Source organism: Giraffa tippelskirchi, chromosome 9, assembly GCF_054371585.1.
Source record: "Giraffa tippelskirchi isolate mGirTip1 chromosome 9, T2T-mGirTip1v1.2.pri, whole genome shotgun sequence".
NCBI classification, from domain to species: Eukaryota; Metazoa; Chordata; class Mammalia; order Artiodactyla; family Giraffidae; genus Giraffa; species Giraffa tippelskirchi.
Window position 1 is genome coordinate 16029669 of NC_137283.1, and position 16708 is coordinate 16046376.

The window sequence follows — 16708 nt, forward strand, 5'->3', positions numbered from 1 at the left end:
AGAAAGGAATCCAAGAAGCCAGCAGTCACGCCGAAGCCTTGAAGCCCTGGGAGGCTGGCTTGGCCCGGAAGTCAGGTAGAAAGTGCAGAAGATGAACTGGAAATCCAGGTGGGTCTGTGCAGTTTTATGCCTCCAGCAGTGGAGGGGATAGTGGACTCTGTACCACTTGGGTCTGGGAGGTCTTTGCCCATCAGCAGGCAAATACCTAAGTAACATTGCTGCAGCAGGATAAGCCCCAAGCAGGGGGGAAGGGAGGTGCCAGCAGACACCAGGCGATTGCAAATGGGAGCCAGCAAACAGACACCAGGAAGAAAGCGCTGCTCATAGACTGGAGACGTTTCCTTAGAGAAAACTTTCTGATGGACTCAGGGACCTCTCAGACTTTATCTGACTTTATCTTATGGGGGGCAGCTCTCACCGAATCCCACCTATAGATGAGGATGGAGCCCACCACGCTTGCTTAGGCTTTGATGAATTGTGCGCGGAGGGGCAAGGAGGGCTAGGAGAGAGAGGGCGTGAAGGCGTTTTATAAGGGTTCCCCACCTGTGTGGGGAAGGTGGGTGCAAGGAGGTGTGCGTGCTTAGAAAACCAGCGAATGGTCCCGACAAGAGTTAAGGTAGAGAAAGACACCTCTGTACAGGGAAATCAGAATCCCCGCGGGGTGCCTGGTAACTACTGTGCTGCTGCCCATAGCTCTATCTCTCCGCTGCTTCACCCTCCTGCTTAGCATTTAACCTCTACAATAGCCCGTGAGGTCATTAAGGCAGGTCTTGGGCCCTCATTTAGAGACAAAGGACAGAGGTTCAGCTGAGAGAGTTCACTGGCCTGAGGGGCCACAGCCTGTGTGGGGCAGAGGTAGGACCCATGGTCTGGGGGCACTCTGGTCCCCAAGCCCTGTATCCCCATCACCGGTCTGGCAGAGAGTGAGCAGGTGGCCCAGGAAGTCTCCTCAGCCTCCCTCCACCGACCCCCAGCCTCTCCCCCAACCCCTGTGAGTCAGGGGTGAAGTCCCCAGTCCACACCCTCTGACCCTTGTGAGAGCCCACCTGTCACATTCCCCCTCGACACCAGTCTGCCAGTCCTTAGACTACATGAACTTTCCCCAGCAGGGCAAGAGAAGCCCTAAGCCAGCTCAGATGCAGAAGTTGTTTCTAGTTTCCACAGATGGAACGGCAGGCACTGCTTCAGCTAGAACTGGGAGTCCTCGAGTCCAGAGGTAGGGGGCACCAGAGGTGGAGGGGGCCGTGACACAGGCCACGACTCTGGTTCTGCTCTGCAAACCCCTCCAGTCCTGGGGTCCCGTCTCGATCATCGCAGGCCCCTCCACACCCTCCGAAGTTGTTTCCCCAAATGGAGTTTCAGACCTAGAAGCTTTCAAGACCAAGTCCCACTCCCAGTGCACCCAACCCCACTCACCAGATGAGACACTGAGGCCAAAGGGGTCTTTTCAAGCCACTTGAAGCCGCTCTCCCATCCAGCAGCTGCTGCGCCTCCTGTCAGCTGCTCCTCCTCCTGTCCGGCTCCAGGGTGAGTCTAGTCTGGCAGGTCTCCAGTTCGGTGCTCCTAGTGCTGTGCAAGCTGCGCTGGGGCCATCCAACCACTCGCATCAGCCGCGGGGGTGGAGGGAAAATGAGTATGCTCTGAAGGGCGGGAACAGAGGGGCTTTAGGTCCCCCCCAGGTCAATGATGTCATCACTCGCTTCATCTTCATGGTGGAGCCAAGAGGGGGACAGAGGTATGTTTTAAATAGGGAACCAACACGTATCTGTTGTTTTATTAACTTCTCTGAGCGCGTCTGCTCATCTGTGAAATGGGAGCCACAGTGGCTCCCACCTGGAGGGTACAGGCTCGGCCTGAGCCTGACCAGGACGAGGGCTGCACGCCAGGCGCGGTGGCGGCGGCACTGGGGCTCAGAGGGGCTCCAGGGCTGGTGGGCTCCAGTCTGCCATCTGGCCCTTGCCACCACCTCCCTCTGCAGCCCTGGGCACGTCATACAACCTCTTAGGGCCATGGCTGCTTCACCTGAAAATGGGGCTGACATCCTGAGTGGAGGGCAGGGGGCAGAAGGACCACGGGCTCCTTTTCAGCCCCAAGATCCCTTTGTCTACTCATCCAGAATCTCAGTGCCCAACTCGGCCAGGATCCCACGTGGTTACTGGGGTAACGTGAAGGTAAAACAGTCTCCACTCCTCAGGAGAGAAACGATGACGTGGCTACAGAGGTCCTCCTCCTTTGCCCACAGCTTTGAGCATCAAGAAGTCATCTCATAGGCTGCTGAGAAAGTAGGGCTCATGGGGTACCCTCCCTGTAAAAAGGAAGAGACGGAGCACAGGAAGAACACACTTGGCTCAGAGCATCCTTCTAGGAAAACGTCAGCTTCCTGTCTGCTTTTCCACAGAACAAGGGAAGGCCTGGGCAGTTGAGAGGAAGACCACCTGGGAAGGGAAGAAGGCGGGGGGCAGACACCGTTCCCCAAGCTAGTGCTGTGTCCACCAGGGAGAGCCCTGTCCCCAGATCACCCTGCCGGCCTCTGAAACTCTACCACTGGCCATTCAACCTTCTGCCTTCCAAAGCTGCAAGGATGGGAGTAACTCATTCTAGGGGACCCCACAGCTTTTATCAGTAACCTTCTCAGTGGTGAGGACAGAGGGTATAAGGTAAGCCCTTAAAGATGGTGTATATGCTTCAATGCTGTCCTCACCATCATGTGTAAAATAGGTAGCTAGTGGGAATTTGCTATATAACACAGGGAACTCAGCCCGGTGCTCTGTGATGACCCAGAGGGGAAGGCGGGGGGCTTCAGAGGGAGGGGAGATACGTATACTTATGGCTGATTCATGCTATTGTACTGCAGGAACCAACGCAACATCGTCAAGCAGTTATCCTCCAATGTAAAATAAAGATGGTGGAGGTAATAAGACCAGGCCCAGGAAGGAGGGTAACCTGCCTGAGGGGTGCCTGCTGGACCCCAGGCCCTTCTTTCTCCCCCTCCTGAGAGCCCAGGGCCTCCACTGAGATGGGGGTGGGAGGTGAGGGGATGGGGTGGGAGGGTGAGACCTCTGACAATTCCTGGGCCCTCCTCCTATAGTTCAATGCCCCCTTTGACACCGGGATCAAAGCTGTCAGGGGCTCAGTCCCACCAGCATGGCTAGACCCTGGGGAAGTTTCTTCGGGGATGTCCTTTGGGAAGAAGCCCGTGGTAAGTCCTTCCCCAGGTCAGGTCAACTCCAAGTTTTTGTTGGAGTCCCAGTGTGAGTCCGCCTATGGATAGCAAAACAGAAGTTTTCTTCCCCACCCTTGGCTCCTTCACTGCTCTGGGACACTAGGGTGACGACCCAAAAGCCTTCCAACCCCAGCTCACGGCTGAAGTGAGCCTTGATCCTTAAGTTCCACCGCTGAGCTCCAGTAAAGACCCAGTCTTCCTAGGGGGAATGTCCCTTATCAGTCACGTGCTCTTTGGTGTAAACTGACTCTCGAGCTAGTGACAAAGGATGGGTGATCATGAGGGGAGAAGCACTGCCCGCCTCAACGTGTGCACCCATTAGAAACACACGGGACACCCCTCTGTGGAGCTGGGGTAACGTCCACACTCTGGAGAAACCTTGGTCACAGAGGGCTTCCTGTAGGAGCCAAGTATCTTCTCCAGGGAAATTCTAGCCACCAAGCACTTAAGACACAGCCCTGTAGTGCAAACCACTCATCACACTCAGTGAGCACCCCGATATCCCACCACCATCCCTCAGCGAGGCGCCATGTGTGGCCTGTGGAATGTCACCATGACCAGGGAACCTCTTACAAGTGCAGGATCTTGGGCCCCATCCTTGCCCTAGAAGATCAGGAGCTGCTTTTTTTTTTTTTTTTTTTTTTAAACTTTTATTTTTTTTTTATTTATTTTTTATTTTTTATAAATTTATTTATTTTACTTGGGGGCTAATTACTTTACAATATTGTAATAGTTTTTGCCATACATTGACAAGAATCAGCCATGGGTTTACATGTGTTCCCCTTCCCGAACCCCCCACCCACCTCCCTCCCCCTCCCATCCCTCTGGATCATCCCACTGCCCCGGCCCCGAGCCCTTGTCACATGCATCGAACATGGAATGGTGAGGAGCTGCTTTTTAACAAGACCCCAGGAGCATATATAGTGGCTTACTGCCCACAGGGTCCTCCTATTCAGGCAGCAGAGCCAGGTGGCTCCACCTGACTTAGAACAGGTGTCAACTCTCATATGACTCAGGAAAATGCAGGGGACACTCAATGAAAGTGAGATTGAATGAAAAGGGGCTGTCCTGTTTCCTCTTTCACTTACCTCTCTGCCCCCAACTCTCTAAGCTGCAGCTCTGCCATCAACTCCATGCCTGTCCATTGGGCAGACCCCACACACACACCTCTTCCATCTCCGGAAACCACACACACCTATTTGGCTGTGTAGTGACTTAGCTCACCGAGCTCTTGCCTCTGAAAGCATCTGCCTCTAAGGGATGACCCCAGTTTGAAAGGCATTATCCCCATTAGAGGGGCTTCCCAGGTGGTTCAGCGGTAGCGAATCCACCTGCCAATGCAGAAGACACAGGAGATGTGGGTTCGGTCCCTGGATTGGGAATATCCCTAGAGGAGGATATGACAACCCACTCCAGTATTCTTACCTGGGAAATCCCACAGACAGAGGAGCCTGGCGGGCTTCAGTCCATTCGGTGGCAAAGAGTTGGACACAACTCAGCACACACACATCCCCATTAGAGGGATCTAAGGTACTGGAAAGCAGGCGAATTATTTGGGTGGAGGGAGAGAGGAAGCGAAGTCCACCTCCATTGAGCCAGCTTTTCTAATGCAGAGACCCACACGTGAGCCTGCAGCTGACGCACATCCCAGCTCTAAAACTTAGCAGGGGCACCACCCTGATCGTTGCTGGCAATGCCCAGAGCCCTTTTCTCAACATCCAGAGGAGGAGCCAAGGCCCAACCATCATCAAACAGCCCAAGAAACCACCTCCTGACCTGGCGGAGAAGCAGCCACTCTGGGTTCAGGGGAGGATGGGTGCCAGGCTCCGAGGAATGCTGGTCACCTGTTGCTCCCTCACAAAGACGAGGCTTTACACCTTTCTCAAGGGACACACACAAGCCTTCTCTCCCACTTGCCCAGGTCATTCATTCCAGAAACAGATGTTAAGCACCCACTCTGGATGGGGCTCTCTCAGCTGGCCCAGGTAGCATGGTTGGGTGGAACGCTATGGGCCTCAGACTCAGACCCAAATGTGAACACCAGCTGTCTGATCCAGCCATGACACTGAATGTCTCAGGCTCCTCCCATGTGAAACACCCACCTCCCCGGGTCACTGTCAAGACTGAACGCGGTATCTCCCTGGTGGACATCTGCACACAGTGGGCGTTCAATTATCCTCAGAGCCACATTTTACTGCATTCCTGCTGTGCACCAGGCACTGTTCTAAACACGTCTCACATGAATTTAATGTAATTTCAGTTAATTTCCACAACAGACCCACTTAGGAAGAAGACTGAAGTTCAGAGGAATTAGGTGACTTCCTGAGGCCACAGAGCAAACACGTATCCGACTTACCCAGAGCTGTGGACTTGGGCTTAGGCTCCCCCACGTTGCACTGCTTCTCAACAAACGTCACCCTCTTGCCCTGCTACCTGAGGTAGCCTTTTGTTTCCATTTTTCATTTTCATTCATAAGACATGGGGTCAACTTGGAGTAGGCCAAGGACAATTTCAAGTTAACAACTGGAAGAAATAAAACTGATCACAGGGAAAACAGGGGACACACTTGACAAAACACAGCATTTCAAACCTGGTCCCACATCAGCCTTCTCGGACCTTCTCCTGCCCACGTCACTTCCCGACAACACTAGCTTATGGTTCTCCGAAGCAGGTATAATCTACTCCCTGGGCTGAGCAAGGTATTTGCACAGGAAAAACAAAAACAACAAAAATGTCCTTATGAAAGAATTGTTTTATAAATAATATGCCTAGTACATGAGAATGATAGCACGTGTATTTTAACTCCTTACACACTTATGGGGGTGTAAGAAATTCCCTTAGGACGGTGTACACAGAGTAGAGACCCACGCTTAGCAACCGCACTTTGGTCTGAATTCACTTCCAAACACTGTTGACAAAGGAGCATTTACAGCAAGCAAGAGGGCTGCCTGGCCACTGACCAACAGTTCTGCTGCCGTCGTGGGCATTTGTTCAAGCACCATACAGTGGACATTTGCCTGGATTTTACAGAAATGAGTGACATAAAAATGAAAGTGCTCGCAGTAAATCATTACTATTGGTCCCGAACTTAATACACAGAGAGAGATGTCAAACACCAGCAAGGCCAAGAGCAGATTTCCAGCTGCAAAGAGACTATCCCTGTGTCAAGCAGACACAGCTGCCATGCGCTCAGCTGGGACGGAGCTGAGACAGAGTGAGGAGTGTGCTGGAAATACACAAACCAATGACTGTGTGTCCCAGATGAGGCATCAACAGATTCCAAATTCATCAACTGTTCTTGGAACAGAGCCTCCCTTTGGACAGGCTTACTTTTGGCTTGAGCACTTGTGTCCAAGGATGCCTTAAGACAGAGCTGGAAGACAGGAGGAAGTTCTGTTTCACTGCGTGCAGAGTTTGCCCAGTGGCACCAGAGTTCACCGTCCAGAGCCCACAGTGCAACGGAGTCATCAACCAACACCCTCGTTTATTCCATTTTTTCCCCTCCTGTTTCATTGGTTGGGAACAAAGAACATGTCTATTTTTCAAGGCTAAGAAGCAGAAGTGTATCTGGGTGTTCCTGGGCAGTAAGATGAGAGTAAATGCTCAGAGGCAGCAGAGATCTGGAGAAGGTACCCAAGCTGCTTGCTTCCAGCTGAATTCTGCTGAAGCACAGACATATTCGAGAAGGTCTCCAGACCTCTGGATCCTTAGGGTACAAAGCTAGGAAACAACCAAACCACTGCTAACACTCTGAGAGATACAAACACACATGGAGACCATGGGAGCTGGCTGAAGATCCATCACTTTATTTTCAGAAAGAGATGGCCAAAGGGGATGAGGGGGCAGAGATCCAGAGGCATTCCAGCAACACAGCAGAAACAATCCAGCTGGCCATCCAAAAACTGTAAATGAAAAACCGTGCCAACTGTCTTTCACCCCACCCCCACCCCACCTGCCACAGGTCACGTTTCACTGTGTAACAGACATGAAAATCCTTAATCCTGGAGATAAAAGTAGATAGCACCTGGTGCTTCACCTTGGCAAGGAGGCTGCGATGGCTCAGAGACACCCACTGAGTTGTCACCCTTAATCACTGCACGCAGGCCCGGCTGGTTTCCCTCGTTGGTGTCGTGATTTCCAGGCCTTATTGTGAAGGAGGTGGCTAAGCGGCAGTTCATTTGGGGAACAATGAAGCACTCTGAAACACTTAGTCCTCCAAATCGTCCAAGGAGGAGAACAAGGCTCTGGACTGCCCAGATCTGAGGCACAGATGATGCACAGCTGATCCATGGAAGGTCGACAGTGAATCAAGGCCCACTTCCCAGGCCAGCAACTTAGGTACGAGGGCAAGGAGGAAATACCACACACAAAACGCCAAGTCCTTTTCCTTGCAGCTCATGAGGTTCCAAAGCACCTTCCACAAACACCTAGAGGGATCCAGCACGAGTGATGGATCTTACGATTTCGGCTGCTGGTCTCCAAGAAACAGACAAAGGACTCAGGGTGGCCTGCCTCACTGAAGAAGCTGGAATAAAGGATCCTTTTGTGCCAAGTGCAGAGCGTCCTCACTCTTAACCTTTGACTGTCCTAACCTTCCAGGGTCTGTAATGAACATACCTTCACAAGGCACCAGCAGGGCGCAGAGCGCAGAGCGCACAGCTCAGAATCTGAGATGGCCCGGCTGCTCAGAGTCCAAGGAGGGGCTCGGACGTCCACCACGGGGAAAGAACACAGTGGAGGCCAAGGTGAGGGAGAGCCCCGCGACGGGAAATGGGAGGTACATGGGTACCAGGCCTCTTGTTCTGCATAGGCAATGGAACAGGGCTGGGCGGCGCCAGCAGAGCTTTGGAGAATTAAACTGGTTTACCTCTCGACCTGGGTGGGGTGCACAAGGGGCCATTACGAGAGATGGAACAGAAGGAGTATTTTTGGTCCAACGCTGCAGGAGAAGGGGGCAAAGTGGAAGCCAGCAGGGCTGAGACTCCCGGCAGCAGGCTAGCAGACAGCTTCTGCGGCCGACTGGACCCTGACCAGTTCAACACAACTGAGCTGCAGCCCTGGGGGGGCCTCAGGAAGGGGGAAGAACACCTTCCCTGTGGTCCTTGTCCTCAAACAGGCTTCCTCCTCAGGTTCCCCAATCGATCCAGGTTTCCCTCAGCCAGGACTTGCCCTGGGCAATGAACACCCCTCGGCCCTCTCTGTGTCAACAGCAGTGGAACCAGTGAGACCACAGCTGAGGTCCTTCAGCCAGTGCTGACGCGGAACTGACGTTGGCGATGGTGCAGGCCAGACTGAAGAGTTATCCAGGAGAGCGAGGGGCTCCTGCACTGGCCACAAGAGCATCAGCCTCCAAGACAGGTCTCTGGCCAACGTCGCCCAGAGATTTCCCACTTGGGAGTTGTGTTTAGAGTGGAGAACCAGGAACCACACCACTGGCTCACGCGCACTAAATGAGGAGCAGTGTGACTTCACACAGAGACTGCTTGTGCCGTAAGCGGCAGAGACAGGCACTGGCTGGGTGAGTTCGCTGTGCCCTCACACCCTGCTCCTCTTCTGCCCGGGTCTCCCTGGAGCACCGCGGCCGGGAGGCCAGCCCGAGCCCCTCGCCCACCCACTGCACCCCAGCCCACCCTCCCCCACCCACACCAGCCTGAAGCAGAGGCCTCCGAGGTCTCGGGCAACACCCGGTCTGGGTTTCCTCCGTCCTAGCCGGCTCACCAGCATCGTCGAGCGGGGACTCACAGGCAGAGCTCACACAGCCTTTCTCCTGTAAGGCCGCTGGTCATCCTGCAGGGTGTGGGGAAGAGAAAAGGATGAAGGTTAAACTCAACTTCAGGGGCGTCCCTGGTGGCTCAGCAGTAAATAATCTGCCTGCCAACCCAGGAGATGCAGGTTTGATCCATGGGTTGGGAAGATCCCCTGGAGAAGGCAACCCACTCTAGTGTTCTTGCCTGGAGAATCCCATGGACAGAGGAGCCTGGAGGGCTCCAGTCAACGGAGTTGCAAAAGAGTCAAACACAACTGAGTTAGCACACAAGCTACCCAGACAGACCAGGCTCATTGCTCACCCCGTGTTTACCTGCTCCATGTTTATAGAGACCAAGTCACTGTTTGTCTTGGTTTTGCAAAACTACATAGGCAATGTGATTCTTCCCACCTTTTCTAGGAGACTCCTGGCGGCACCCTCCCTGCTTAAAGACTGTAGAGGCGGCAGGTGTTCTCACGCAGGGTGACCAAGGTGCTGGCGAGCGGCAGGTCTTTGACCCTGGCGATCTCTCGAACCGTGTGCAAGGCCAGGCCCGGGTGGGCGTACTGGCAAAGGCTCTTGGGAACCTGGAAGACACCAAGCATTCAGGACATCGCTGTGTTTTCTGTGCACAGCCGTCAGGCACATGTCCCTCCCCGGCCCTTCCCGAGCAGGGCCTCTTTGGAGCTGTGTAGAGACCCCTTTACCTGCAGGTGCAGGGAGAGTCCCAGTCATGGGGGCTCTGGGTGAGCAGGGTCCCACGTTTCCTTGGACAACCCTCTACAGGGTAGGGCTTTGCACTGCCTGGAAGAGAGTGGTTACCCTTCAGCTTCTCAGCCCCCTAGACTTTGGTTCTCCAAAGCAACAGAGAGGACACATCTACACAGCCAAGGGTGGGACCTGGAAAGGTACTGGGGGCTCTGGTCCTGCCAACCTTGCATGGGTGACCGCCCCGCCTCCCACCCTCTCTCCTCAGCACCTCAACTTAGCTTGAAGACGGCCCTACCTGTCGAGGCAGGAAATAGGGAGCGTCCGTCTCTACGATGATCCTCTCCAGCGGGATCTGTTTCAGAGCTTCCCGGGCCTCCCAGGCGGAGGAGTAGGTCAGGACGGCTGTGAAGCCCACGGACATGTTGGGAAAGTGCTCCAACAGGGGCTCAATGACCGGGTAGCTGCCAGTGAAGCAGTGCCTGCGAGAAAGAGAAGCCCACATCGGGATTCTCTCATTACCCACTCTGCCGAAGCCCCAACTCCCTCTAGATATTTCACCTCTTCTGAGTTAATTTTGGTGGACAAATTCTCAGAAATGCAAAGACTGCATCCAAGGGAAGGACTCACAATCAACACAGTCAGAAGCAGAACTGACAACTGCAGCCCCTCTGGATCACAACGACTGTGGGCAGAAATTATGTCCATGTAATCGAATAAACCGCAAGGGGCCTACAGGTGAATTTTCTTCTCTTAACCTGATACCTGTCCATGTTCTTAGTACCATATACATCAGCCCAGAAGGGCCGAGTGACTGTGCCTCGTCTCATCTCTGGTGGCTGCTCCACTCAGAGGCGTGACTCTCTGCCTGGGTGCCTGGAAGGCAGTGGTCTAGAGGCCTGACAGCGCCACTCTCTTCAGTCACCTGTCACGACCGGGCTTGTGATCTAGACTGTGTTTCTTCAGTTAACCCATCTCACCTGTCTTGAAAGAGCCAGCTGGGCATCACCTCCTGGCCCCTTTGTAACCAGAGGTAGCTAAGGGCCCATGGTCTGGCTCCCAGGGCACCCTGTGCCCACCTCAGCCCCACACCCTCTGGGGAGTCACCAGCTGACTGTCTCTCACAGCTCCTCCAGGGCTCCCTCAAGCCAAGCCCATGCCCAGAACAGGCACACGGCAGGAGGTTGGTGAGTTTACCCAACTAAAGAACCCCTAGATAACATTTAGAGAAGATACCTCCTGGACTTTAAGGTGGGGAGGGATGGGGAGGGATGAGCTTTCAAACTGCAAGCAGGAGAGAAAATGTCTTTTCAGGCGGCCTGGAATGTTCTCTGTGTGCCCAGTCACCCACAGCAGCCTCTCCCCAGAACAACAGCTCTCATTTCTGAGAACCCAGCCTCCGTTACAACCTGCTTCATGGGATGGGGGTCACAGTGATTCAGGGTATTAGCTCAAACCATACGAAGCTGTCATTTTTTAGGTAAAAAGTGGTCAAGTATCAGAACTTTCATATGGGTCAAAACGATAGTTAATGTTTTGAAAAGATTCTATGAAAAGACCTAACATTCTCAATGCTCTTCTCACTGCATTTGTTTTTCCCAGTAACATCCTAGACAGAGGGACATGTTCACTTCATTTGCCCACTGAAGTTCTAGGCTCTCACCTGTGAATCTTGTAGTCTGGAGGCACAAATTTTTTCATGATTTTCAGCAGATCTTCATCAGCTTCTCGGCAGTGGATCACCAAGGGCTTCCTTAGAGATACGGCCAGCTGTAGCTGCCTCTCAAACACCTGGGAGAAGGTAGCAACAAAACCTGTGGGTGAAGGCCATTCTGTATGTCTGTTAACCTCCAGAGCAGCCAGTCCAGTGGGCAAGCCCCACCATCTCCCATTCTTTGTTTTTAAACTCTACGATGCATAATAATAGCTAACACTTACTGATTGCTTACTAGGTAATAGTATTATTTAGGTGTGTTATAACCTGTAATCCTCAAAAACACCCTAAGATAGGGTGCTCAGCCCATCATGTAAAGAAACGGAGGCTCCAGATGAGGTCAGATAACTTGCAGTTGATTAGCTGGAGCAACCCGATTCAAACCTGAACCTAGGCTCTGCATGGAGCGACCACTAGGCAATGCTTATTTGGGGCTCCAGGAGTGGGCTAGGGCTATGAGCATCACTCCAAGATAAATGTCCTCTGCTTCACTGTCCCTGCCCCTCCTCCCACTCCCAAGGGGGAATCCATGACCTTGCACACCTTTTCCTACGTGAAAAGTTGCCATAGGTACATTTGCACGATGCCTGACTCTCAGAGGTGCTCAACTATTTGTGGAAAGAATAAATACTAAAGATATTTCCTGCAACTTGCTTTCTTAACCAAAATCAGATCTCCTGCTAGGTGAATACCTACAGATACATTAAAAACACACAAAAAAACGCTCTAGCCACTTTAAAAATCTTTAGTGGTAAAATACACATGTTGCTAACAATTTTAATGAAAAAAATTGGGCTAGAACTTCTACTTTCCTCTAACAAGTTCAGGTTTAGAAAAAAAGAACAAAAATAGTAATTCATTATAAACAAATTACCTCATCTTAATATTTCCATAAGTAGTTTTTTCAATTGTGGAATATAATTCATGTTTGAATTTCTACCATCAAATTAGAAGATGCTTTTGAGTCAGGTGATTCACTTGAGAATGACATTTTCAAGTCCAACACTCGTACTACCTCTTCTCAAGAGAGCGGCAGTGAGCCAGTACCAATTCTGACATAACTCAGGTTTAACCTGTGTTAAACTAAAGGAAAGTGAGCCTGGAAACCAACAACATGGAATGCTTTCAAGGACTTTAACGATGAGCTATTCCCAGTACTGACAGCCCTATGGAGCCCTCGTTAACATATCTGCCCTCCTTAAACTCCTCCAGAGGCAGAAGTCCGCATGAGAATCTAATTTCAACACTTAATTTTTGCTTCTAAAAAGCTACTACTTGCATAATCAAACTGTTATAGACTTGGGGTGGAACATTACATGGCTATTAAAAAAGCCTATTTTTCAAAGAATAGTTAATGAAGCGGGAACATTTTCACGGTGGAGAAAACATTCAAACTACTACTTTCTCTCTATAAATCTCCTAAATTCTTTTTTAAAAGGTACATACATACAGCACTCATTTCCTTGATTCTGTGACAGGTGCTCATAAGACACGCCACCAACTGTCCCTTGCAACTCTCCAAGGGCTAGCGACAATAAAAATATGAATTCCAAAACACATCTGCATTTCAAAACTATTAAGAAGAAAGAATTGTTAGGGGACAGGAACAGCGGCTGCAGTGGAGGATGTGTCCTCCCCAGGAGCCAGCTGAAAAAGAACAAGAGGAAATGAAGCTGACTGCAAGGGAGAAGTCACAGTCACTCTCTCTCCTGGATTCGGAAATGATTATCTTTGCTCATCTGTGCGTTTTGCAAAATATTCTGCAATGGGCACACTAACTTTAAAATCAGAAGAAAAACACATTGTTTAATTAAACAAACAAAATGTGTCGCTCCCCAAGAAGGAATGGAAGCTTTGACATTTATATCATTAGCTATAAAGGTCATTCAGCCCCTACCCTCCTCCTCTTTCAAATAAAACTGACAGGAAAGAAACAGCTTGCAAAAGCACTTGACCAATGACATCTGGGGTTGGGGAGAGGGGGTCTGGATAAGAGCAATCACGTTTTTAGAGATTCTAAATGCTTTAGTTCCCAAAGTGGAGAAACCCGTATGTAACACCTAAGAGAGGAACTAACACTGAGCAAACGAAGGATGACGTTACCTTGTGCTGCTCTGGGACAGGTGTGGTGCACTTGTGAGAGTAATCCAAGCCCATCTCCCCGAATGCCACGGCCTTGGGGTGCCTCAAGGCCTGAAGAAGATTTCTTTCTTGACTCTCACTGTAGTAACGTGCAAAATGCGGGTGACAGCCAAAGGCGCCCCACACCAGATCCTCCTGCAACAGGTCCTCCCAGAGGCCATCCGTCAGGGTGCGAGGATCACAGAAGTCAGAGATGCAGCCCTGAAACTCCTTAGGGAAGGAGCTGCTGTAAATCTTCCTGAACTTGGTGAAGGTCCCTTTGAATGACAGCTTGGAATAGAGCATGTCCAAGTGACAGTGGGTGTCGATGAAACCCTCCAGCCTGGACTCCCGACGGCTCCTGTGCAGGGAGCTGGATGCAGGTTCCTCACCCAGACGGGGAAGCACGTCCTCCTGGAATGTTCTTTTCTCCTTCATGTCTCCTTCTTCCGAGCTTTTGTTGAAACGAGATGAACGAGACTTCCGGGATCTGCCTTCCTTGGCAGCCTCAGGCTCCCTGGAGGTGAGCGGGGGGCTCACCGTCGAGGCAGGGGAAGAGCCCCGGCCGCTCCTGCCCGCCTGCGTGGTGTCGCTGCCGCCACTGCCCACGGAGGGGTACCCGGGGGTCTTGAGACCGCTGGCCCAGTAGCTGGCGTAGTCACACCAGGGACTGCTGTACAAGTGAGCCGGGTACATGACGTAGTCCGTGGGGAAGACAGAAGCCTCTGGAACTGCAGAGGGTTTCAGGGAGATGGGCTCCTCCTGAGAGAACCTGGCCGTGGAAATCTCGTCCACATCGGACCAGTCACTTCCTGAAGAGGTGCGCTCCATCACCACCTCCCGGTCCTTAGGCTGCAGAGAAGAAAAGAGACGGAAGGTTCGCCTTTGTCCTGTGTGAGGACAGCCTCCTGTGCTCGGTCACCTGCCAAATAGAAGCCCTGGCCACGGGGATGGCATGGCATTGACTCCTTAGTGCGTTTTGTCATCTGGCTTTCTGATTACTTCCCAGAAAGTGAGCCGGGTTACCACAGAATAAACTTGGGATCATGGTGTCAGGTGCCATCCCTGGAAGAGAGGCTGTGCCTGCATTCCCTTTCTGAAGAACCTCTCTTGGAAAAGAACTGCTCTCTAGAACATACAGGGTATGGGGCAGGGGGAGTGCGGGGGGGCGGTTTTCAGAGAAAAGCACCATCTCATCAATAACAACAGGTCTGTTGTACATTCAAAATGTACCACCATGCAGCTGGAGTGGTTTGAGTGTGCGCCTGCAGATTCTTTGACGTTACTCTCCATTGAGAGGTGAGGTCTGTGACCCCTCCCCTTGAACCTGGGCCAACTTGTATGGTAACTGATAGAGCCAGAAGGGACTGTCTTGCTCCTCTGGGGGAGGTTGACTACTGTATGACTTCTGAGCATCCACAACCACATGCTAGACAGGTCACAGGTAGGTGCCAAGCACCAGCTGCTGGACATGTTCACACGTGAGCATGTCAATAAAATACCTCTCACATACACTAACAGGTAATTAACATCTTTGCAATTTAGCTCTTCAAAATATATTTCACTATTTTCTTTTCCCCCAACAACACAAGTTAATCTGATTAAAATTATAAAAAGTGTCCACATGGAAGGTAAGGGTTTCTCCTCAAAATGATGCTTCCCTTTTCTGAGGGTTCATTTCATATCCAAGTCGTCACAGTCTCTTGTAGTACAAGATATACTCTTTTATTTGAAGAAGATAAACGACCCTAAACCAAACTCAGCCAAGCTAATTTGAGAATTTAAAGAGGCTCCCTGAATTCATTTTTTTTAAAAAAGGGGAGATGGGAAGCAAAAAATAGGTAACAGATTTAATAATTATTCCTGGGGGTATGACCTCACAATTCTGTGCTAGACATCATTTTTAACAAAGGTTTTAAAGATAGTTTTTAGTTTTTTTATAAACATAACTTTTTAAAAAGCAATAAGGTAAGTGGTTATGCATAAAATTACACTGGAAACTTAAAAAACATAAAATATGTAGGTGGAGGAATAGGGCAACACAGGGCCAGTTGGAAAGCTACTTTATCTAAATACATTTTTTAGTTTTAAACAGTGGAAATACATTTCCTAAAATACTAACTGAAAGAATAATTAGACAGGGTTACACTGTGGAATGCCCCAAAATTTACCTCCAAAGACTGAACAAACTGAATCCAAAGAGAACCACTGTTTGCAATGTGGGACAGAATTTGCAGGGACAGAATAATACAGACCAAAAAGGGCTACATCGTATCAATGTATCAATTGTATCTGAGCTACAGGAAATTCTACAAGTCAAATGATATCTTTTTTTTGTCCCTTTAATATATGTAACAACAAATAAGTAACATGGGATGGGAGAGGGGAGAAGGAATCTACAGAGACTAATAGATTTAACAGTTTAGAAAATGACACATATGACTCTTACATCCTGCTTCAAACAAACTGAAAAATCATGAAATAGGGAAATTTAATCACTGACTAGATATGTGTGCTCAGTCACGTCTGACTCTTTGCGAGCCCATGGACTGTAGCCCACCAGGCTCCTGTGTCCATGGGATTCTCCAGGCAAGAATAACGGAGTGGGCTGCCAGTCCCTTCTCCAGACTGACTGGATAGTTGACACTAGTAAGGACTGGGGTGACAGGGCAGAGGGAGAGATTAGAACTGTAGTTTGTTTTTTCCCTCAAGATCCTAATTTGAGAGATAAACAGTAAAATATGGGGGAAATGTTATGGTAGGTGCAATTTTCTTCCAAATAATTTATGGGGAGAAAAGGGATACAGAGCTCAAATAAGACAAGACTGGCAGTGAGTTAACACTTACTGACGATGAGTGATGGGTAGCTTGACAACTAGCCAATCTGATCACATGGACCACAGCCTTGTCTAACTCAAAGAAACTAAGCCAAGCCATGTGGGGCCACCCAAGACGGACGGGTCATGGTGGAGAGGTCTGATAGAATGGGGTCCACTGGAGAAGGGCATGGCAAACCACTTCAGTATTCTTGCCTTGAGAACCCCATGAACAGTATGAAAAGGCAAAAAGATAGGACACTGACAGATGAACTCCCCAGGTCAGTAAGTGCCCAATATGCTACTGGAGATCAGTGGAGAAGTAACTCCAGAAAGAATGAAGGGATGGAGCCAAAGCAAAAACGATACCCAGTTGTGGA

General features: G+C 50.6%; 1 protein-coding gene and 1 long non-coding RNA gene across 5 annotated transcripts in view; one reads left to right on the forward strand and one right to left on the reverse strand.

The window, feature by feature from the left end:
* On the forward strand, window positions 1–10414 carry LOC145520720 (uncharacterized). Its single transcript, XR_014064767.1, has 6 exons — window positions 1–108; window positions 1318–1527; window positions 2855–2911; window positions 5500–7968; window positions 8434–8741; window positions 9390–10414. It is a non-coding gene; the product is annotated as an uncharacterized LOC145520720 (long non-coding RNA).
* The window catches only part of TATDN2 (TatD DNase domain containing 2), a 22756-nt gene continuing 13055 nt past the window's right edge, over window positions 7008–16708 (reverse strand). For 2 of the 4 annotated variants that reach the window (XR_014064765.1, XR_014064764.1), the window contains exons 4-9: window positions 13495–14364; window positions 11341–11468; window positions 9976–10159; window positions 9677–9773; window positions 9381–9556; window positions 7008–9010 (exon numbers count right to left, since the gene is read on the reverse strand). Coding sequence is in view for 2 of the 4 variants with exons in the window: in XM_081527919.1 (XP_081384045.1) it covers window positions 9416–9556; window positions 9976–10159; window positions 11341–11468; window positions 13495–14364 (1323 nt within the window). In the remaining 2 variants the exon portion in view is untranslated. The remainder of the gene's footprint in view (window positions 9011–9380; window positions 9557–9676; window positions 9774–9975; window positions 10160–11340; window positions 11469–13494; window positions 14365–16708) is intronic. The other 2 variants (XM_081527919.1, XM_081527918.1) reach the window with 1 other exon arrangement.